At 41.2% G+C, this 23,258-nt stretch overlaps 1 protein-coding gene, 1 long non-coding RNA gene and 1 pseudogene across 7 annotated transcripts in view; all 3 read left to right on the top strand.

Moving 5' to 3' along the window:
- FASN3 (Fatty acid synthase 3) overlaps positions 1-10,929 on the top strand; it is a 46,696-nt gene extending 35,767 nt beyond the window's left edge. The window contains exons 2-10 of one of the 6 annotated variants that reach the window (XM_086839329.1): positions 2,864-3,381; positions 3,436-5,253; positions 5,317-5,740; positions 5,811-7,079; positions 7,142-7,754; positions 8,254-8,528; positions 8,584-8,933; positions 8,989-10,084; positions 10,147-10,929. In XM_086839329.1, coding sequence (XP_086695455.1) covers positions 2,864-3,381; positions 3,436-5,253; positions 5,317-5,740; positions 5,811-7,079; positions 7,142-7,754; positions 8,254-8,528; positions 8,584-8,933; positions 8,989-10,084; positions 10,147-10,821 — 7,038 coding nt within the window. In that variant the 3' untranslated portion in view covers positions 10,822-10,929. Of the gene's footprint in view, positions 1-2,863; positions 3,382-3,435; positions 5,254-5,316; positions 5,741-5,810; positions 7,080-7,141; positions 7,755-8,253; positions 8,529-8,583; positions 8,934-8,988; positions 10,085-10,146 lie in introns of those variants that run through there. The other 5 variants (XM_086839332.1, XM_086839334.1, XM_086839340.1 and 2 more) reach the window with 5 other exon arrangements.
- Positions 10,930-20,642: 9,713 nt separating this feature from the next.
- Positions 20,643-21,842, top strand: LOC147644873 (uncharacterized; annotated as a pseudogene).
- A 141-nt stretch (positions 21,843-21,983) lies between these two features.
- On the top strand, positions 21,984-22,710 carry LOC147644872 (uncharacterized). Its single transcript, XR_015273131.1, has 2 exons — positions 21,984-22,135; positions 22,380-22,710. It is a non-coding gene; the product is annotated as an uncharacterized LOC147644872 (long non-coding RNA).
- The last annotated feature ends 548 nt before the right edge of the window (positions 22,711-23,258 follow it).

The raw sequence follows: 23,258 nt of genomic DNA, 5'->3' as shown, positions 1-23,258 counted from the left end.
GTATAGCCATTTTATATTAGTTTTAAATTTTGTGTCAAATTTCATGAAAATCGGACGACTATATCATATAGGTGCCATACAAACGATCGTTAGATGTAGAGGAAAAATGCAAATCTGTGAATGTAAAACTGCAAATATAATATGTATAGGTGAATGAAATGAAAGCAGGTATTACTGCATTGTTTTTTAACACAAATAAATATAATTTATATTGTTGAGATTCCAAGTCATAGAAGTTATATCTGCAAGGGTATATAAACTTAGCTAGGAAGTTAGGAAGTTAGCTTCCTTTCTTGTTAATTATACCCTTGCAGGGTATTATAATTTCAGTCAGAAGTTTGCAACGCAGTGAAGGAGGCACCTCCGACTATATAAAGTATATATATTCTTGATCAGGATCAACAGCCGAGTCGATCTAGCCATGTCCGTCTGTCCGTCTGTCCGTCTGTCCGTTTCTACGCAAACTAGTCTCTCAGTTTTAAAGCTATCTGAATGAAACTTTGTAGTTAGCCTTCTATATACTCTCACTCGTATATATGTCGGAACGGGCCGGATCGGACGACTATTTCATATAGCTGCACAGGAATGATCGGAAAAATTTTTTTTAAAAAAATTTTAACTTTTTCAGTTTTCAATAGAATTGGATCAAATTTGAGATATAGCCATTCTACTTTACTCTACAATTTTGCTTAAAATTTTATGAAAATCGGACTACTATATCATATAGCTCCCATAGGAACGATCGAGAAATTAATACAATTAAATTTATAACTTTTTCAGTTTTCAGCTGATTTTCATCAAATTTGAGGTATAGCCATTTTGTATTAGTCTTAAATTTTGTGTCAAATTTCATGAAAATCGGACGACTATGTTGTATAGGTGCCATACAAATGATTGTTTGATGTAGAGGAAAAATGCAAATCTGCGAATGTAAAACTGCAAATATAATATGTATAGGTGAATGAAATGAAAGCAGGTATTACTTCTTTTTTTTTTAACACAAATAAATATAATTTATATTGTTGAGATTCCAAGTCATAGAAGTTCTATCTGCAAGGGTATATAAACTTCGGCGTGCCGAAGTTAGCTTCCTTTCTTGTTTTAATTTTGATTTTATCGGAATACAACGGAACAGAAGCCTTTGGGTTCTTCAACGGCGCCGTTGATAGAGAATTTAGAGAGTATGTCCCAAAAAAGAGAGTTTGAACTTGGTCATCGCAATAGATCGTAGATGGACAAGAAAGACAATTTTTGTAAGATTTTGTACTAGCAAAACAAGGAACGCTTTAGGTCCATTCATAATCAATTAATTGGTATTTTATTTTTTGTTTGTTTTTTTTCTTCAAACAGTTAATTTTTGTTTATCAACCAAATTGTTACGCCATTAACTTTAGCAAATGAAGCAAAAAAAAAAACAAGAAAGGAAGCTAACTTCGGTACGCCGAAGTTTATATACCCTTGCAGATAGAACTTCTATGAATAGGAATCCATACAATAAAAATTATATATATTTGTGTTAAAAAACAATGAAGTAATACCTGCTATCACTTCATTCACCTATACATATTATATTTGCAGTTTTACATTCACAGATTTGCATTTTTCCTCTACATCTAACGATCGCTTGTATGGCACCTATATGATATAGTAGTCCGATTTTCATGAAATTTGACACTAAATTTAAAGACAAATATAAAATGGCTATACCTCAAATTTTATGAAAATCTGTTGAAAACCGAAAAAGTTATCATTTTTAATTGTATTAATTTCTCAATCGTTCCTATGGGAGCTATATGATATAGTAGTCCGATTTTCATAAAATTGTATGCAAAATTGTAGAGTATAGTAAAATGGCTATATCTCAAATTTGATCAAATTCTATTGAAAACTGAAAAAGTTAAAAATTTTTTTGTAAACATTTTCCGATCATTCCTATGGCAGCTATATGATATAGTCGTCCGATCCGTATATAGAACCCTAACTGCAAAGTTTCATTTAGATAGCTTCAAAACTGAGAGACTAGTTTGCGTAGAAACGGACAGACGGACAGAAGGACAGACGGACATGGCTAGATCGACTCGGCTGTTGATCCTGATCAAGAATATATATACTTTATATAGTCGGAGGTGCCTCCTTCACTGCGTTGCAAACTTCTGACTGAAATTATAATACCCTGCAAGGGTATAAAAAGTTAACCTAGAAATTATGAGAGGGGGATATACAAAATTATAAAGAAGAACATATATATATATGTATATATACAGAAAAAAATTATAAAATTTATAATATTATTTAATTTACTTTAAAACTTGAGCCCTTCGTTCACGTTTTGCTCCTACATTGAATTCCTCTTAACTCCTTCAACGCAAATAAAAACGGTTAATAAGCTAAATTTTTTTGTGATAAGGAGCGTGCGGAAGAAGTACTCTATGCCGCGCATATTGGTGACAGATCGATTAATTTTGACCATGTTTTATTAGTTATTCAAGAACCTTGTTTTGGAAGGAGAAAAAGAGAAACGAAACGATTGTCGAATGAGAGCGGTAGAGGTCGATGTCGGCAAACTAGGATAAAACGATAATGGCATTGGCCCATTGATGATATGCGGTAGTGCAGGGTTATAATACATTGTTTAAAAATCGACCAAAATTTAATTACATATGATTTATAAATGTTTTATATATGTCTCCCTCTTGTTGGGTTTTATTTTTTTTTAATTAAAATTGATCGATTCAGAACAAATCAATTGCAAGCTAAAGAGTATACAATCAGTGGCATTCAGAAGTTTTCTACCTGGCCAATATGCAACAACATGGGGAAAAATATAAATGTTCGTTACAAAAATTTATTTTTCAAATTAAAGATTGATATGGTGGACGATGATGAACGACGTTGGCGTCATTTTAATCCAGAAATTCCAAAACGATCTGGAAAAATTGGTGATCTGGAAAAGTTTGATGCGACTTTTTTTGGGGTGCACTTTAAACAGGCCCACACAATGGATCCTCAAACTAGAATTCTTATAGAAACTGCTTATGAAGCTGTAATAGACTCGGGAATAAACCCAAAAAGTCTACGTGGATCAAGAACTGGAGTGTACATAGGATCATGTATTTCTGAGTCGGAGAAAACGTGGTTTTATGAAAAAGTTTCTTCTGGCGGTTTCGGTATTACTGGGTGTAGCAGAGCAATGATGGCTAACAGGATTTCATATTGCTTAGGACTAGAGGGTCCTTCATTTTTACTTGACACTGCTTGTTCCAGTTCGATGTACGCCTTAGATAATGCATTCAGCGCTATTCGGAATGGGGAGATTGATGCTGCAATAATAGGTGGATCGAACTTATTACTTCATCCCTTTGTAACTCTCCAGTTTGCACGGTAAGTATTAAAATTATATTGTTATAAATGATTAAAAGCATGTGAAAATTGTAGACTTGGGGTTTTAGCGCCAGATGGATTTTGTCGCCCTTTTGATAAAAATGCAAATGGTTATACCCGATCGGAAACTATTAATTGCCTTTTTTTACAACGAAAACGAGATGCTAAAAGGGTTTATGCTAGTATAGTTTATTCGAAAACTAACTGTGATGGATATAAACCAGAGGGTATAACATATCCTTCAGGCACAGTTCAAGAAAAGTTACTCAATGAATTTTACAAAGAGATTGACCATTCACCAAAAGATATTGGTTACTTAGAAGCTCACAGTACTGGAACTGTAGTCGGTGATCCTGAAGAATGTAAGGCAATCGATAATGTTCTATGCAGTCAAAGGCAGGAACCGTTGTTAGTTGGCTCCGTGAAGTCAAATGTGGGTCATTCCGAAGCGGCTTCAGGGATCTGTTCACTAGTTAAAGCTTGTTTTGCTTTTGAAACTGGACTAATTGCCCCAAATATAAATTTTTCAGAGGTTAAGCCTGTAATTGCTCCTTTAGCCGAAGGAAGGTTGATTGTAGTAAAGGACGTAACTCCCCTCCCAAAGCCATGCATAGGAATAAATTCTTTTGGATTTGGTGGAGCTAACGCACATGCACTTTTACAGGGCTTTTCCAAGGCAAAGAACAATTTCGGATTACCCCTAGATGATGTACCAAGGCTTCTTACCTGGGCTGGAAGAACAGAGGCTGCAGTTGCGGAAATATTTAATGCTGTTGAACAAAAACCATTGGACGCCGAATTAATTGGACTACTTCAAAATATTCAAGAAGAAGATGTGTCCGGTATGGTGTTCCGGGGCTATGCAGTTTTTAGCAAAGAAGGAAAAGAGCCGGCCAAATCATTAGTAAGAGATATTCAACATTACACAGGACTCCAACGACCTATTGTATGGGTATATAGCGGAATGGGTTCACAGTGGTGCGAAATGGGAAAATCTCTTATGATAATTCCACGTTTTCGGGATTCCATCGAAATATGTCATCAAACGCTACTTGCGAAAGGCCTTAATCTAATACATATATTAACATCCAATGATCCTGAAACATACGAAAATATTTTGCATTCATTTGTGGGAATCGCTGCTGTACAAATTGGATTAACAGATGTCTTGCGTTCTCTTAATTTTAAACCGGACTATATAATTGGTCACTCTGTTGGTGAATTGGGATGCGCATATGCGGATGGTGGACTGTCTCCACAACAAATGATAATGGCAGCCTATTACCGTGGAAAGGTTAGTGTCGACCTAGAAAAAATAAAAGGTTCAATGGCAGCAATCGGAATGGGCTATAAGACCATTCTTCATATCTTACCTGAGTCTATAGAAGTTGCATGTCATAATGGTCCCGATTCGTGCACGATATCTGGTCCAATAGATGATGTTAATAAATTTGTCAATGAACTAAAATCAAAGGGAATATTCGCTAAAGCCGTGCCTTGTTCGAATATCGCATATCATTCAAAATATATTGCCCATATGGGGCCCCCATTATTGCAATACATGAAAGAAATTATACCGAACCCAAAATTTAGAACAACAAAATGGTTAAGTACTAGTGTTCCCAAAAGTGACTGGGATAAAACTGAACGCAAACTTTGTTCTGCTGAGTATCACACAAATAATTTATTAAACAGTGTACTTTTTGAAGAGACATTTTCTATGCTGCCAAAAAATGCATTGACTATTGAAGTAGCGCCACACGGACTGTTGGGTGCTATACTAAAACGATCAATGCCTAATGGCGTACATATTCCACTTACAAACAGAGGAAACAAAAATAACGCACTAGTTTTCTTGGCGGCCCTTGGAAAGTACGTTTAACTAATAGAAATAAATTATAAATGTATTTTTTTTATATTTTTTACTTTCTTAAGAATATTTCAGAATGGAGTTTTATTACCGGTTGCCAAATTATATAAAGAAGTAGAATTTCCTGTTTCCCGTTCGACGCCCAGCATTAGCTCGCTTATTCGTTGGGATCATAGTGAAGATTGGTTCGTGACAAAATACGAAAATATGAAAACGAAATCCAGCGGAGAGCGTATATTTCCTGTTAACTTAACTAGTGATAACGAAGAGTTTATGAGTGGCCATGTCATAGATGGAAAAATTTTAGTACCAGCTACTTGCTATTTGCAGTATGTTTGGGAAACATTCTCTTTAATGTACCATGGTCCGAGTTATATGGACGTACCCGTTGAATTTGAAGATGTACGCTTCATAAGGGCTACAAGTATGCCCCATAGTGGAGAAGTAGAATTAAACGTTATGATTCACTATGGCACTGGGCATTTTGAGGTGAGTCATCAATCTGATTTATCTGTTGTTTAGATGTACATAGTAAAATATTATTTTCTGAATTTTATAGATAACTGAAGCCGGTAACTTAGTGGTTACCGGCTTTATTCGTGAGACTGAAGATTCAATTATTCCGGAGGTTTATTATTTTAAAGAAGAATCAGACTTCCCTATGATTTCCAAGAAAGACTTTTACAAAGAATTGAGGTTACGTGGATACCATTATAATGGCGCATTTAGGGCAGTTAATTCAGCCCGTTCTGATGGTCTGTTCGGCAAAGTTGAATGGAATTATAACTGGGTAACTTTCATGGATGCAATGCTTCAAATTCATATACTTGGAACTGATTCTCGAACCCTTTTACTGCCAACAAAAATTCAGAAACTCAGAATAAATGGAGTCCATCATTTCGATTTAATGACTAAGATGGATTCAGAAAACCGTATCTTTAACGTATATGTAGATCATAAATTCAACAGGATCATAGCTGGCGGTATTGAGCTGATAGGATTACATGCTAGTCCGGTTCAGAGACGTAGACCTCCTGGTGTTCCAGTCCTTGAAAAGTCTGTTTTTCTGCCCTTTCGTATGACTCAAACTCTATCTTTTAAAAATGCGGCTCGTGTTTGCACTCAACTTGCTCTTGAGAACAATCTTGCATTAAAAATGAAGTTAGTGGAAGTAGATACAGATGGTAGAAAAACCGTATTAAACGATTTTATTGAATCCATAGAAGATTTACCAATAATTACTGCTGATTATATACTTTTCACATCTCAAAAGCTAGAAAACATCCCAGGAGTACACATTGAAAATGGAAGTCTTTCGACTCAAACAAATTGTCATTTTCTTATATGTGGAGAATGTAATTTGAGTCAAATTGAAGATGCCAAAAAGTCTTTAGTCGAAAGTGGATTTTTATTAATTCGAGAGAAGGCTAATTCGCATATTAAAAAATTGGATTTTTCTGAGCATTTCCGACCGATTACCATAATTCCGATAGAAAACAATAAAGAAACATTTGTTTTATTGCAAAAAACACAACCCAAGTTAAAAATTAAACCAATTGCAGTAAAAGTGCCTCAAGATGATGATACTTTTAATTGGATTGCATTATTACAGTCATCAATAAATACAAAAACACCAGTTATTGTATATTCATACAACGAAGATTTTAATGGAGTTATAGGATTAGTAAAGTGTTTGAGAAAGGAGCCAGATGGTAATTTAGTTAGATGTTTCTTTATTGATGACAAAAGTGCTCCCGAATTTGATTTGAACCACCAATTTTATTTGGAACAGCTAGCATTAGGCTTATCTTTCAACATATATCGCAATGTAAGACTGTATAATTTATATAACATTTATATTTTATCTTAATTTAAATTGGTTTAAAACAGGGCGCTTGGGGAACCTTTAGACATTTGCCATTGCTTAATACTGATAAGCCAATGTCTAGGTTGGATCACATCTATGGAAATATTATTCAACGTGGAGACTTATCAACTTTAAAATGGCTTGAGGGACCACTCTCCCCACAGAATTGTAAGATAAAGGTGGCATATTCCTCTCTGAATTTTAGAGATGTTATGCTTGCAACTGGTCGATTAGCGGTTGAACTTTATGGATCTAGTCGCATAGATCAAAATTGTGTTCTTGGCTTCGAATATTCTGGAATTGATATGGAAACTGGGCGTCGCATCATGAGTATGGTGGTTAAAGGTGGTGTAGCATCTTATGTGGAGCAGCCGTCCAAACTTATATGGAATATTCCTGATCATTGGTCATTAGAAGAGGCCGCCACTGTGCCTGTGGTTTATATAACGGTTTACTATGCATTTTTCATGGCTGGCGATATAAGGAAAGGAAAAAGCATTCTTATACATGCCGGAACAGGAGGCATTGGGTTAGCTGCTATTAGGGTTGCCTTAGCATATAACTTAGAAGTTTATACAACGTGCAGCACACCGCAAAAAAAACAATTTTTATTAAAAACTTTTCCGGATCTTAAAGGTAATGTAAATAAGATTTACTGATAAAAATATATAGTTAATTTAAATTTTTACACACAAAAAAGTTTGAACTCTTATACTAGTGCCTTGGTCCTGAGAAATGTCTTTTGCTTTTAATTTATTTCTGTCCCATCCTTCTTTTTGTAACTTTTTTTTTTGAAACGATTTTATTTCTATGATAGACAATAAGCAAATTTTTTAACAATGACATTTACAGGAATAGAAACCTTTCAAAAAAGCTTACTATTATATATTGTAACTTTTTAATGGAATTTTATTCCAGTGGCTCCTTATTAAAGAATCGTCCTTTCCGCTTTAGTTTGTTGTTCAGTCAGTTATTTGTTTGTTAAACTTAAGAGTTAATAATATCTCTGGAACAGCAGAATACTGACTGATTGACTCCTTTGAGCCTTATACATATACTAGCAAATCAGTAAAACATTCTGATTAATTTGAAAATTTTTTATGTAATTTTTTAAATATTTTATTTAAAATTATAGAGTCGCATATTGGAAATTCTCGAGATACATCATTTGAACTAATGGTGCAGCGTGAGACAGATGGAAGAGGTGTGGATTTTGTGTTAAATTCGTTGGCTGAGGAAAAGTTACTTGCTTCAGTGCGTTGCCTTGGTAAGTCAGGACACTTTCTGGAAATCGGAAAATTTGACATGGCAAATGATAATAAGATTGGATTGGGATGCTTTTTGAAAGAGATAACATTCCATGCTGTGCTTGCTGATGGTCTTCTTGTAGCTCCTGATAAAGATATTTGGGTAAAATTTATGTTCATTTACATAAAAACTACTTATAAAATTTATATTTTTATAGCATCTCAAAAGCCTTATTGATGCAGATATTATCAAAGGCATTATTCAGCCATTACCAGTCAAGGTATTTCCAGCTCAAGAAATTGAACATGCCTTTAGGCATCTTATAGGAGGAAAACACATTGGAAAAGTGGTTATTCAACTTCGACAGAAGCCAGATGACCCAGATACTTTACCTGTTCAAGTGCAAAAGCAAATTTATTTTAATAAGAATTTTAGTTATATTATCCCTGGCGGACTAGGAGGCTTTGGAATGGAATTGGTTGACTGGATGGCTTTGCGAGGTGCCCGAAAATTGGTACTTAGTTCCAAACGTGGAATTACAAATGATTACCAATTATACAGAATGGCGTACGTTTTTTAATTTAATTTTAAGAAATTTAATTTTTTACTTTTTGTTGATTAGACTTTGGAAATCTTACGGTTGCGAAGTCGTTGTTAATACGTCGAATATTTCAACAAAAGAAGGATGCCTACAGTTAATTTCTGATGCTGCTAAACTGGGACCAGTGGGAGGCATCTTTAATCTTGCTGTTATACTAAGAGATGGTATTTTTTCAAATCAAAATGAATCGCAATTTCTAGAATGTTTTTTGCCGAAATCGATTGCGACAAAATATCTGGATGAGCTATCTCGTATATCTTGCAATGAACTGGAACATTTTGTGGTGTTTTCAAGTGTTTCTTGCGGACATGGAAACGCAGGACAAACTAATTATGGAATGGCTAATTCAATAATGGAACGTATTATAGAGTGTCGTATTAGAGACGGGTTTCCAGGAAAAGCAATTCAGTGGGGGGCAGTTGGTGAAGTGGGCTTAGTGGCAGATATGGCAGAAGATAAAATAGATGTGGAAATAGGAGGTACTCTTCAGCAAAGAATTTCTTCGTGCATACAAGAGCTTGATAATTTATTAAGTACCAAAGATCCAATCGTTTCAAGCATGGTAGTCGCTGAAAAACGGACGGGACGATCGGGAAATGAAAGTATTGTTGATGTTGTAATGAATATCATGGGTATTCGAGATTTAAAGACAGTATCACTTGGGACGACCCTATCAGAAATGGGGATGGATTCGTTAATGGCAGTTGAAATTAAACAAACCTTAGAGCGTGACTTTGAGTTAATTTTATCATCCCAAGATTTACGGCAGCTGACATTTCAAAAACTTCAAGAATTTGTAGAGGCTAAAGAAAGGGAAAATAACGACGGAGTAAAAATGATGTTTTCATCAGAAAATAATATTTTGGGTATGGAGCTGCTTATTAGAAACTTGGGCGATGAAGCACACTGCAATCAAATTATTATTCCACTTACCACATCAGCTAGTACTTCAAAACAGAGTCTTTCCCCAAATATAATAATACCTGGATTGGAAGGTACAGCTGGGCGCGCCTGGTACCAAATAGGATCGTCATTGCAAAGCACGGCCATTGTTTTACAGCTCCATCAATTAGCACATCTGGAAACAGTTCTAGATATAGCGCAACAAAGCTTTGAAGTAAGTTAAACTGTTATAAGAAATCACAAATTCATTATTCAAAACGGTTTTTTAATTAATAGCATATTAGGCCAATCTTAAAACAAACAGACCCGTTTTATATAATTGGATACTCTTTTGGAACACTCGTAGCTCTAAAACTAGCAGAGATGCTTGAAAATGCTGGCTTCCGTGGCCACATAATGCTACTTGATGGATCACCTCATTTTTTGAAACGACTTACTAATCTTCAGTTGGGAGAAAAATTTTCAGATAATGACCTCTACAACCTTCTATTTTCTAGCATTGTAAATCATATATTTCCTGAAGAAACTAAAGAATCGGTAGCCGAAGCTTTTATAAAACTAGGAAACATTTCGGACAAAATGTCTTTATTTATGCAATATGTTGATAAGCAGAATGTATACAGTAAAGAATATTCTGCAACAATGATAAATGCAATGTTTAGAAGAGTAAAAATGACTTATTTTTTGGATTTAGACAGCATAAGTAACTTAAAATCACCGATTACATTAGTCCGTCCAGCTGAAGTTTCACTTCAAGATATAGAAGATGACTATTGTGTTTCGACAATAACATCTGGTAAAGTTACTCTTAAAATAATCGAGGGCAATCATACGACAATGTTGGATAATCCAATATTGAGTCAAATAATAAATGACTTTGACCCGACACTATTAGATGACAAAAATTTTGAAGAATATATTAAAAATGACAAGCCTGTTTCTGTAGTATAAATATTCGGCTACATTATTATAAATTTATAGACAATAGTTGATACAATAAGTTTTTAACCTAATTTTTATTTATAAATATTAAAATTCACAATAAATTTTTTAAGCACATATAATAATTCTTTTATTTTTAAATAAAGTATTTAAATAAATTGTTGTTTTAATTAGATTAGATTGGTAAAGGTTGTCAGGACCAAATCGAGCCAGAAAGGTATACCACTGTTTTCAATTCCTGATCATTCCTACAACGCTGTATTCAGTCCGAATTTATTTAAACACCTGGGCCGTCCATTTCGTGTGTATCTTTTCCAAGTCTAATGGCCAAATGTGTGATTTTTTGCCTTTATATTCTTTGGATATTGAGCTTTCAAGTGGCCTTTCTATATTATTCTTATTCGTCCAACTCGTTTGCAATATTGCTGTCTATTAAAGGCCAACATATAACCGACTTGTCACCTCGTGAAGAGAACTTTAGCAGCTCACAATGGTACCCAAATTTGTTTCCATTGAGGACATAAATTTGAAGGTAGTTTGCTTGTTCCTTGGTTGTCTAGTCTGAATGGAACTATCATGGTAGGTAGGTAGGTTTCAGTGGTGAGGACCAAAAACCAGAGCCTCCAAGCAGAGCTAAGCTTTTTTTTGTTCCACTCTACCAACCAGAGTCAGTGAGGAAACCTAGGATTCCCGATACCTTTAGCTTTTCTATGCTTCCCAATGACTCCATCTGGTAGGCACCATAGTGACGAAGTCTGATGTGATTCAGCGCTGGGCAGAAGCAGAACAGAAGTTCCGGTGTCTCTTACTCTGTAGTTTGCTTGCAGCTTCTACAGATTGTAGTATGTGGCAGTCCCATCTTCTGCTTGAAGTGGTCATGAATACTTGTCTGGATCGCGTTTAGGGAGATCGATGTCTGTACTTAGTCCTGCCGAGCCTGCACGGGCTAGTATGTCCGCCTTTTCGTTCCCCGGGGTCTCGCTGTGTCCCCGTACCCAGGTTATTTTTCCAAATTTTTATCAGCAAGTCTATTAAGGGCCTTCTTGCCTTCTGCCACTAGCCGTGAGTTGGTTTTCACGGCAGCTAGGGATTTTATAGCCGTTTGGCTATCCGAGTAGATACGCACTTTGGTGTCCCTGATGTCCTGTCCTAAGGGGAGTTCGACTGCTTCCCTTATGGCTAGCAACTTAGCCTGAAAGACCGTCGCTGAGTCTGGGAGATTGAATGCCTTTTCAATTCCCCAATTCTCAGCGTAGTTCCCAGCCCCTACGCCACAGCTTATCTTGGAGCCATCGGTGTAGGGGGACACCTTGTTCTCTACCACCACTTTGTCCCTTCTCCAGTCTTCCCTTGTTGGGTATGTGGTCGAGAATGCGTTTCCGAAGTTCAATTCCGCGGTCATGTAGTCTGTTTTTTCGTATGCCTTTATTTCGCTGCCGTGCCCGGCGCCGTAATCCTTCCAGAAATTGCGTGCTTTCAGTCTCACTGCGCTCTGTGCTGCAATATCCTTCACGAACAGTTCTATCGGCATTATATTCAAGATAGCATTGTATATTGTATGCCCTAGTGCAGGCCACCTTACTACGGCTATGTATGTTAGTATTGGCCATACCACTGCTGTGTAGAGTCATAAAATTATCTTTGGGTGCAGTCCCTGGGCATGTTGAAGGCTGGTATCTTGGTTCTTCTTGTGAAGAGCATCAGTTCTGTCTTAGTGGGATTGACACCTAGTCCACAGGTATTTGCCACCTGTCATTATTTCGCTAATAACGTCAGAGTATGGTCCTGATACTAGTAGAGCTACGTCGCTACGTACTGAGATCTGTCAATATGGCATTCATATTTATGAGCCAGAGTAGGGGCGATAGAACCCCGCCCTGAGATGTGTCTCTCTTCACAGTCCGCGTGAGGTGAGTGCCACTCAGTTCGGATGTGATCGTCCTGCTCTTTAGCAAAGCCCCGATTCATTCTCTGATGCCTCTTTCAATACGTGCTCCCTTCTATCAGGTTTCGGTATAAATATGACTTTTGCTTCCCTCCATAAGAGTGGATGTGCGTCAGTCTTGGCCGATTTTAGCATTGCCGGTATTATGCCGTCTGGGCCCGGGCTTTTGTATCTATCAAAAGAATCTATTGCCCACTGAATTCGCTCCGTAGTAATGATGTCTTTCGTTGGCGTGTGCATTTGCGTAAAAGATTGGGTAACTGAATGTACCGGGGTAGATATGACAAAAGCTCTGCGAGTAATTTCCGTTAAATCTCAATCCTTGACACCGCAGACCTTCAGAATAAAAACTGGTTGGTACTGACGATGTCCCAGATCTTGAATTTAGCTGTGTGAAACCCTCATTTTAAGATTGCCGAAAAATACGTGATCGGGTTTCAATCTCAGAACTGCGAATCATCTCTATTTATTAATTAATGAAATGATAAATATGGGAAAGGCAGTGGTCGGCGACCGCTAATTGTTCAAAATATTGGCTTGACCTATATTTTGCTCAATAATATGCAATATTTCGAATAATAATATAAAAAAATGGTGGTATAATAAGAAAAAGGCAAACATTTCAATATGTTTGCGTGTTTTATTATGATATATTGAGTTTTTCTCTATATATACCACTCAACCCATACGATAAATGAGTGTTTGGTAAACTGCGGTGCAAAAAACCTATATAGGGGAGGCAGTGATCGGCGCCTGCTCATTGCTCCAAATAAATAACTTGCATATATTTTGCTCAATAATATGCAATATTTCGTATAATAATATAAAATAATGGTCGAATCATCTCTATTTATTACGTGTTCTTGCTTAGCCTAGCTTAACGACGACTATACTGAAAGCGGAGCCAGCTTGTGGATCGCCCTTCGGAAGACCGCTCCGTCGCACCGTCTAAGGTCGACGGCCCTGATCATGCAGTCCTCCTCTACTTTGTCCTGCTTGTGGTGCCACTTTCCTCGGATCTAGAGGCTCAGCATATACTCCCGGGACCATCGCCGTCAAAACGATTGCCTGATGACGAGACAAGCCGCTATCGCCACGAGCAGCAGAGACCCGCCTGGTCCAGGGTCCGGAGTGCTGGTGCTGCGACAAGGGGCCCGCCTGTCAGCAGGTGTCCGGAAGTGAGCGCCTCGCCGTCGCTTGTGTCTTGGCTGAGAGCTCCAAAGGTTCACGAGTTCATTACTGCCTCTACTGAGGACTGTCCCCAGCTCTTCGGCATTGAGGAGCGCGCCGCCTTCCGCTCGTAGGAGTAGGCACTTGGCAGTTTTCACACCTGCCTCCCATAGTACGCGCATTTGCGAAGTCCAAGGGGCCCGAATGCAAACATTTTGAGTCTTTCGCGAAGAGCTTGGAAGTGACGACTCGCTCCCACGAAGTTCGTCGTGTTGTTGCAATAAACTTTTTGGGGACATCCTCGCGACCAATAAGCCTTTGAAAGCTAATTAAAAGGAGTCAGCGCTTAGATCTGAAACAATTTCTAAGTGAATCGCCTTGGACACAAAACAAACAAATAAGGCAACGTAGGACTTATCGCCTTCCTCGAATTTTCAATGTCGTATAAACAGGGCCATAAAAATCAACGCCACATATTGCATAATTTGAGTCATCAATGGGGGCTTGCATTTAAAGCAGCGCACACACGACCTAATTGTTTGACTGCAGAGTTCCTGGGCGTTTAGGGTCCAAATACGCTGTCGTAGGATGCTCACAAGTGCCCGAGGACCGACAGGAAAATTTGTATGTTGCAGATGCCGGACGTAGCTCTGCACATATTGGGAGCGTTTCGTCATTAACATGGGAAACTTGTCCTCGCATGATATAAAAACGTTTGCTAGTCGCCCACCAACTGGTTAAAACGAAAAATTCCACCAAGTGCCTGTGTCTTCATGGATAAATGGGTTCAATCGCTAATGACTTGGGCTGACCTTGGAGCCGTTTTGAATTTTTTCAATTTCTATGTGATGCTCGAGCTTATGAATTATTTCGACAATCTTATTGAACTCATCATTATATTCAGTCGGTGAATACTATACTCTTGTCTGCATTTTCTTATAAAGCGGAACATATAAGCGAACACTCTAAGCAGTTTAAGGTGTGATGAGAATTTCTCCATGTCGTCCAGCAAATCAGAAGTTTGCACCGCGGCGGTCAGTCCAGCCGCAGTCTTCTTTGCCTCGGGACGCAAGACTCCCTCATCCAGCTTGAAATGGGTATTTTTGGGCCAGTTATTCATTATTCATTCATTATTCATTTGATAGGGACTTTTATTAAGGGGTTGATTCTCTGGCATAGATCTGCGAGAAGGTGAGCGGCACATAGCTCAAGCCCTGGGAGCGTTCTGGTCTTGAGCGGCGCTACTTTTGAATTTGAAGTCAACAACGATAAGTTATAACCTTCAGCAGATTTGCTACGAATGTAGACACAAGGCAAAGGCATGAAACTCACAGACTCACTCAACCTTTTTAAACACCGAATAGCTAGAAAAATGGCTGCTTAATCTCATGGGTTAATCATCACTTGGCGATACATCTTTTTAACATCGGCAGTCAGGGCGTACCTGTGCAGCCGGAAGCGGAGTAGGCTGGACTACAACTCTTCTCTCTTCTTGAATTGTCGGTCCCACCATCAAGATGTCATTTAAGGCCACCTGAGACGATGCTTTGCACGATGCGTCGAAAGCGATGCGCAGCTTTTTTGATGTACTCTGGGGCCTCAATACACATTGATGATATAATATGGAGTGACCTAAGGCGAGGTATTCTTTCGTGAATTCCAAGTAAATAGTCTTCATGTCTGGATCTCGAGATAACCTTCTCTCAAGCGACAAAAACCGCCGTTTCGCAACTTCGAAGGAGTTGGCTAGCCCATTAGGATCAGACTTGAACGGCAGCCATGGTTTAAGCCGACCTGATGGCAAATACCTGATAAGTCTTCCTATAATAATTTTCAAGCAACCTGTGCTCAGGCGACAGAACTTTCTTTGGAGTTGGCATTTCCTCCAGTGAATAATAATTTTTGTAACGTAGTTTCGATCGACACTTACGGTACACTGAAACTATTCACCCACTACCAATTATTCGTGACTTCAACACGGTGTGTATCTTTTTCTTGACTTGAGAATTGGACTCCGCAATACCAAGGAAGTTATACACGAATCCTCTCTATGAATCTGTAAGCGGTTCGCCAGTTCGTCGGTTATAATATTCGTTCGAGACCCAGAGCCCAAGAGTGCTCAGGCTAAAACGTATTCACCGCTTTTTGTGCGCACGCTTACACTTGACGTAGCCAAAATCACCCTGTCCAATGACTTGGCATGCATGTGATGTGGAAGGCTGATCGTGGTTAAAAGGAGCAGAAGTTCCCTCTTGGGGGGGAGGGTAACGCTCTGCTGTTATTAGAAAATGTGTATCTGTGGAGCAGATTCCCTAGGTGAGTAAATAAAATTTTAAATAATTTATTAATTTTTAATTAAAATCCAAAACTTTTGTTTACTTGTGGAAATATGAATAAAAGTCATATAAAATGAAGTGAAAAATAATTTAACTCAGTGATTGCGACGGGCAGGAAGCGGATTTCTATGACGTATTTGAGAACTGGATATATTGCCACTTACAGCTACTTCTCTGTTGTTGTTTTAATGTTCGAAAATGTTCAAAAAACAACAACAAATCTCATGGGTTTCGGAAAGAGAACTCCGAAACAAAGTAGGCAATGAAAATTATATCTGCGTTCGGACGCAACAATTGTTGTTTTCGAAGCGATTCGGGGCAGCGGTTCAGAAATTAAAGTAAGATGATGAAAATTATTATGCACCGAAAAAAAAAAACAATCGATAGTCTCGTTATTGAAATCGATTTTTTTGCAGCTCTAATAACAGCTGAAGTATTCACAAGTGTTTTGCATTGTAATTTATTAAATATTGTTAAAAGGAGAAATGCAAGAAGTTGTGCTATGAAAATAATCATTGAACAAATTATAAAGTTTTTTAAATGAATAAATAAATAAAAAAATTAATTATAAATTGCGTCAGATATTTACTATGTGGCGGGGGGTTTCGGGGATCTTCTACACGTTTTCCTCTGGGATTCCTATCTGATTCTAATCTAAATTGCCCTACGGTGCCTTGGTGATTCCACCTGGTATTGAGAGTCCTTTGAGAGTCCTATCTGATTCTACTCTTCATTCCCTTACGATTACTGCCTGTTTCCGTCTCTAATTTTCTGGCTGATTCCGTTCAGAAAACGGTTTGAAATTCCCTTCTGATTGACGGGGAAATTCGTGTCGAAATTCAAGACAAATTCCTAGCAGGATTTCTTAATGATTCCCGGATAATTCCTCGGGTATTCCGAATTCAGGTTTCCTTCAGTAGCATTCCTTTAGGATTCAGGTGTGAATCAGGTTGGATTGGAGAGGCCTCCATCCTGAATCATTAGGGAATTTTCATACAAGCCATCCAGGAATATTCATACCGTAGGCGTTAGCCTTCAGTACCAAAATTCCTTTCCTGTCCGATTCCTGGTGTCGTGTTCGAAAAACAAAAACAAATCTCAGGGGGTAGGCAGCCCGGAAAGCGGGTGCGTATTGCCGAGTCAAAAATATGGCCAACGCCCTTGTGTTCGCACTTTAGTAGAAACGGACTCACCGGATGTGGCCACTGGCGGCTTCGGGCGTCGGAGTTGGCGGCGCTCTGGGCTTCTGCGGCGGTTTTGCGCGGTGATTTTGGCGGCGCTACGGCGGCTCTGGCGACGGTTCTGGTGGCTCTGGCGGCGCTGAGGCTCTGAGCTACGGTTAGGCGGCTCTGAAGGCGGCAATGCGACGGTAAGGCGGCGGCAAAGCGACGGTAAGGCGGCTATCGAGAAACGTCATCCACAAAACTTATCCGCGGTCACGTCCACAATTCCGTATTTGAAATGTTCTCGCCGCTCAAGTCTTACCTCAAGCTTTGGAACTCACGTTTTTTCCTTCCAGCACCTCCCTTTATGGCCTCGGTTCGTTCCCTCAGTTCCGTACCTCCAGCCCGTTACTTTATCTTCTTCATAGCCTCGGGCGAGAGAAAGGGTAAAAACCAGAGCTCGCAAATAACTGTCGACCGTTTCTCGTTGTCTGCAAATAAGTGTCTTTTCCTGACACTTTACGAAAAAACTCAGAGAGCAACCGAAATAAGGGTGCTTAAATGAGCTCGCTCGCGCTCAGAGCGAAACCGTTTTTTTAATTCTGTTTTGTTCTGGTTGTTCCAAGACCGTTTTGTCGTGTTCAGTGAAGCAAAAAGTCTTTTGCATATGTATTGGTATACACTCACACGCATAGGCAAGCAAGTCGTTAAGCGTCTGTATTGCGATCGTGAATTGAGTGTGTGTGAGTAAATGCAAAGACCGTTTGCGTTGAGTTTTTCGGTCAATCGGTCTTTTGCTGACTCTCATTGTGCGAGCGTTTCTCGTTTCGCTCTTTAGGCAATGCTCATTGAAAGAGCGACACACAAAGAGCTCAACGAAAAACGTTCAACAGAAAACATAAAAGAATACAGCAAGAGTCTCTTGCTCAGAGTGAGAGCGAGAGAGTATGAACTTTTTCGGTTGTGCTCGCAACGAGAGCGCAAGAAAAAAATCGGTCGACAGTTATTTGCGAGCTCTGGTAAAAACCCTTTCTCTTAAACAGCATCCGAATATCCCGATACGCTCACTTGCCTCATCCCCCCCTAAGCCTTCCTATCCTACCTCTCCCTATCGTTACATCGATAGTCCTCTAGCCCATCCTAACTCAAAATGCAAAACCACCCAAGGATTTGGAGAAATGCTACTAGAATCCGGCGATTCGACAAGATCATTGGGAGCATTTGGATGGGTATCTCCAGCGCAGTTCCGAACGGTGACCAACGCTGGAAGTACATCGCCTCATTTGGTCTAGTCCATATGTACTTTGTGTTCCCTCTTGCAGGTTATACGCGGATATCCTTGGCGTGGTACACGCCCAAACTTCTGAAAAACGGCGCTTCGCCCGTAGGCAAGTGGACTGCATTCCGGATGGCCACCTCGATTTCGGGAAGGTAGGCATCCCATTCCCGATGGTTGTTCTCCAGGAACCCTCGGATAGCCGCCAGTACGCTCCGGTTCACCCGTTCCGCTGCGTTGCTCTGTGGAGAGTATATCGGTGTCTTTACGTGTCGGATCCCAAAGCTCTCTATGACCTCCACGAAAATCCTCAACGCAAACTGTCGTCCATTGTCCGAGTGTACGATTTCTGGCACCCCGAACTTGTTGAAGACCTCGTTGATAAGGAAATCCACAACGTTCGAGGCTGTCGCTTCTCTTATGGCTTTTAGGAACGTCTACTTAGAAAAGTGGTCCACCACGATAAAATTCCAGGCATGTCCTTTCTTCGACCTTGGTTACTTGCCAAGGAAATCGATGTACAGCTTCTAGAATGGCCGCTCTGTCTGCACTCGCTCGCCGATTCCGACCATCATCCGGTGATTCGGTGCCTTCGATTCCTTGCAGATCTGGCATCTTCGGACAAATAGCCGCACCTGCAGTGCCGCCGAAGGATCTCCAGTGTCATTCCCATTCCACCGTGAGCTGCCTTTGGATCTGAATGGGCTCGCTCAAACAGACTCTGCGGAATCCAGAGCTTCCACGCCGATCCGTCCAGCTCGTCGTCCACAGTTGTTGGGCAGGTTCGCTTGAAGATGAGTCCGTCCTCAATCCTAAGATCCAATAAGTTATCCTTGTTTTCTAGAATATCTCGGACTAACTCCTGATACTCTTCTCCAGCAAACTCGGTGGTTTCAAAACCCATCAACTTGGAAGGGTCCACTGCGATCTCCTCTACGCATCGCGAAAGCGTGTCCGCCACCACGTTCTCGCTGCCTTTCCGGTGTTCGATGGTGAAGTTGTCTCCTTGGAGCTGCAGAGACCACATGGCCAGGCGCCCCGAAAGATCCTTCATGGACATCAACCATTTTAGGCTGCCGTGATCGGTGATGCAGGTAAACGGCATGCCTTCTTCATATGCTCGGAACTTCCGGATCGCCGGGAGAGCTGCAAGACACTCCTTCTCGGTGACGGTGTAATTCACCTGGTGCCTGTTTATCTTTGCTGAAAAGAAGGCTATCGGCAGCTCTTGGTTGTTCTCGTTCTTTTGGAAAATAACGGCACCAACTCCAACGTGCGATGCGTCACACTGGATGTTGAAGTGCCGCTAGAAATCCGCGTGCACCAGGACTGGTGCCGTGGTTAGCGCCACCTTCAACGCTTCGACAGCCCGCTGCGTTGCCGGACTCAAAGAGAACTTGTTCCCAGTCTTCTTGAGGGACTTGGTTAGCGGCGTTGCCAGCGTCGCGAAGTTTCTGACGAACTTACGCACCTCCTTCATCGACCTCGGCTCCGGCATCCTCCTGATTGCTGCCACTCGACCGGGATCCATGCTCAGACCACCACCACCTACGACAAAACCTAAGTAAGTCAAAGACTTGAAGCAGAACCTTGATTTGCTCAGACCGATGATTAATCCTGCTTTCTTTAGGTATTCAGCAACTTGTCGTAGGTACCGGAAGTGTGTACACGAACACATTGGATCGGATTTCGGCTGGGATTACTCTGTCCATGAGTCTCACTAACCTCTGTGCCGCATTACAGCGACCGAACGGCATCACCCTAAATTGGTAGACGGGCCGACCAGGAACCGTAAACGCCGTCAACTCCTTGCTTTTCTCGTCCAGTTGATCTGCCAGAACGCGAATTACAAATCCACACTGGAGATGAAGTGCGTTTAATCGATTCTGGACAGGATCCCATCGGTACTGCCTTTCCCGAGCAGACTGACACTCGCTCCGATGTCCAACAGCCCAGTCAGCTACTGGCCTAAGACCGTTATTTGGGCAAAGGGTCTGGGATCGTGGGTGTCACCCCACTTGACGGCCGCAACGACTTCTCTCCGCTTCTCTTGGCGTTTCTTAAACCGATATAGGACCTTGATGACTGTTCTGGATACCTTGCGCATGCCACTGAGCTGTTGTTGTCGAAAATCCGGTTTCTTACTCCTAAATACCGTCGGATGCGCTCTTCATGGGGTGAATATCTTAACCTTGCAGGAATTTGGTCCGGGCCCTGCGTCTGAAGCTACGCTCCACCTTAAAGTTCTCTTGCCGAAGCTCATCGACGGTGAGTAGCTCCATCGCATACACGAAGCGAGAAATACCCTCTCTTAAAGCCTTTTTCAAAACTTTTACCAGGTGGCGCTCCGGCATTGGCTTCCTCAGGCGGGAAGCAAAGGTTTGCATCGCGTGCAGGTAATCACCGTCGGTCTCCCCTGACTGCTGCTCACGCTGCAAAAGCTGATGCATCCGTTGATGCTCCGACTCATGGCTCTGGAACCTGTCTATCAGCGCTCGGCGCAGCTGATGCCAACTGTCCAGTCGGTGCTGCTGCACGTGGAACTAAAACCACTCCAACGCCCTACCCGTCAGCAACGTGTGGAAGTTACGCATCACTTCGACCCACGAGCAACAGGATTGTCTCTGGAGGTACTCCAAGCAGAACAGGAAGCCTTCGATGTGGTTCCGCTCGTCCTCACCGCTGAACGAGATGTTCCACCTACCCACCCTAGTGTCATAGGAACTGTCTCCCGAGTCCCAGTTGACGTACAATTGTTCTTCACGGAAATCGCCAGCTCGGCGTCTCTTCAGCCTCGGTGGAGCTGTTGGGGCTGTTGGAGAAGCTCTCGGACTCGTGGAGTTGGCCGCTTCGCTTGCCCGGCATCCGTCTGCCCCTGCCTGGGTATAGCTCCGCGTGCATCGTATACAGCTTCCCTCGATCGTCCAAATGGCGGTGGTTGCTGCTGTTGGTGTTGTTGTGGTCCTGCTGCCATCGGCTGCTGCTCCGCGCTCCCTCCTGGAACGTGTTGCGGTTTTGTGGAGGGTCTCAGCACCTCCTTCATTAATTTCATAATTTCCAGAAATCCGGCCCGCATCTCGTCCCGCAAGCTCCGGCTGATCCCAGCTTCTTGGGACTTGCGGCACGTTTCCGCCGCCTGAGTCAGGGCAAGGTTCACCGCCGACTTAGCTGTGGAATCCACGGACGGCTCCTGGAAATGTACTGAACGCTAAGCGGGATCCATCTCTACCAGGTGGCCAGCTGCTGCCCCGATCGCATTGAAGTTCAGAAACTTTGGATGGATGTGCTCCTCCGGTGGCGGGTCTTGTCGCCGAGATGGGGGTGTACTCTGCAATCCCATTGAGGCCCGCGGCGGTGCGAAACCGACAGCACCCGCCGCATCCATGGACCACAACTCCTCTTCCTGGGCTGAAGGACCCTTCGACCTGAGCTGGTAATTATTTCCCTTGTCCCCTGCCATAATCCAATTTCCTGAATTCCTAACAGCTAACGGCTTTATTCTTACTAAATAAATATCTCTATGCCAAGTAAATAAATCAACATGCAACAAATAAAAAATTAAGTAGCCAATTAAATAAATAAATAAATAATAACAATAAATAACAAGTAGGTAAGAAAATGAATCATTTCTGCAATATCAATAATTAGTTATTATTATTATTTTTTTTGTAATTTAGGAGAGATGGCCGATCAACCGCCGGTGGACTCCGCGCCAGATACTTGCGTCTGCAATTGTCCCGTGTCGTCCCTAATCCGGGCATTCGTCAACTGGACTAAATTTCAGCTGGGTTGAAAGTCGCTAGTTAAGGACATGGGCCATCAGCAGTATCCCGTAGGATTTTCCTTGATAGCTGGGACTCCAAGGCTCTGATTGCGGTGGTCGTGCAGCGCGCAGTCGGGTCACGACTTCACCAACAGGATGATACCAGAAAGCCCCATCCACTAGGAAAACTCAAGGATCTGCACAAATTACATTACATGGAAAACAAACATCTTTACGTTAATTAAATAAACAACATATAAGCAACACTTACGCCTGGGCCGCCAGTCCCCGGTCCTCGGTCCAATTGCAGGACATCAATATAGGCCATGCAAGCCACCGATTGCGGGGGCTATCCGGCCCCGGGATGCGACCCTACGCGACATCATCATTCTGCTTTTCTTTAATTTGTTTTTGTGTGGGCGCCATATTGTTGCTGCCTTTTTTTTGGGCCACGCCGGGCTAGCTCATGAGGCCCAGGGATGGGTTCGACCCAATGCCCGCAGTCCGCACAATTAAATATCGGACTAGTCCGACGTATCTACTTATCTCCCACGCTCTCCCACTTTCTCGCTTTAGCTGTGCCGCTGCACTTCTTATCTTATCTAATCCCATACGCTCTCCCGCTCTCTCGCTCTCGCTGTGACTTTTCACTTCTTTCTTCATAGCTCTGTTGTTTTTTTTTCAAGTACAAGTACAGTGGTAAGTCCTTATAATGTCCGTAAATATTGTCTGTTTCGTCAAAACCTGCAAAAAGGCAATTGCTGCAGGTGACCTTACAATCGGCTGCTGGCTG

The sequence above is a fragment of the Drosophila serrata genome, unplaced genomic scaffold (genome assembly GCF_035046125.1).
Source record: "Drosophila serrata isolate PLE 108 unplaced genomic scaffold, ASM3504612v1 contig_74, whole genome shotgun sequence".
NCBI classification, from domain to species: domain Eukaryota; kingdom Metazoa; phylum Arthropoda; class Insecta; order Diptera; family Drosophilidae; genus Drosophila; species Drosophila serrata.
This window is presented reverse-complemented; position numbering and strand designations above follow the sequence as displayed.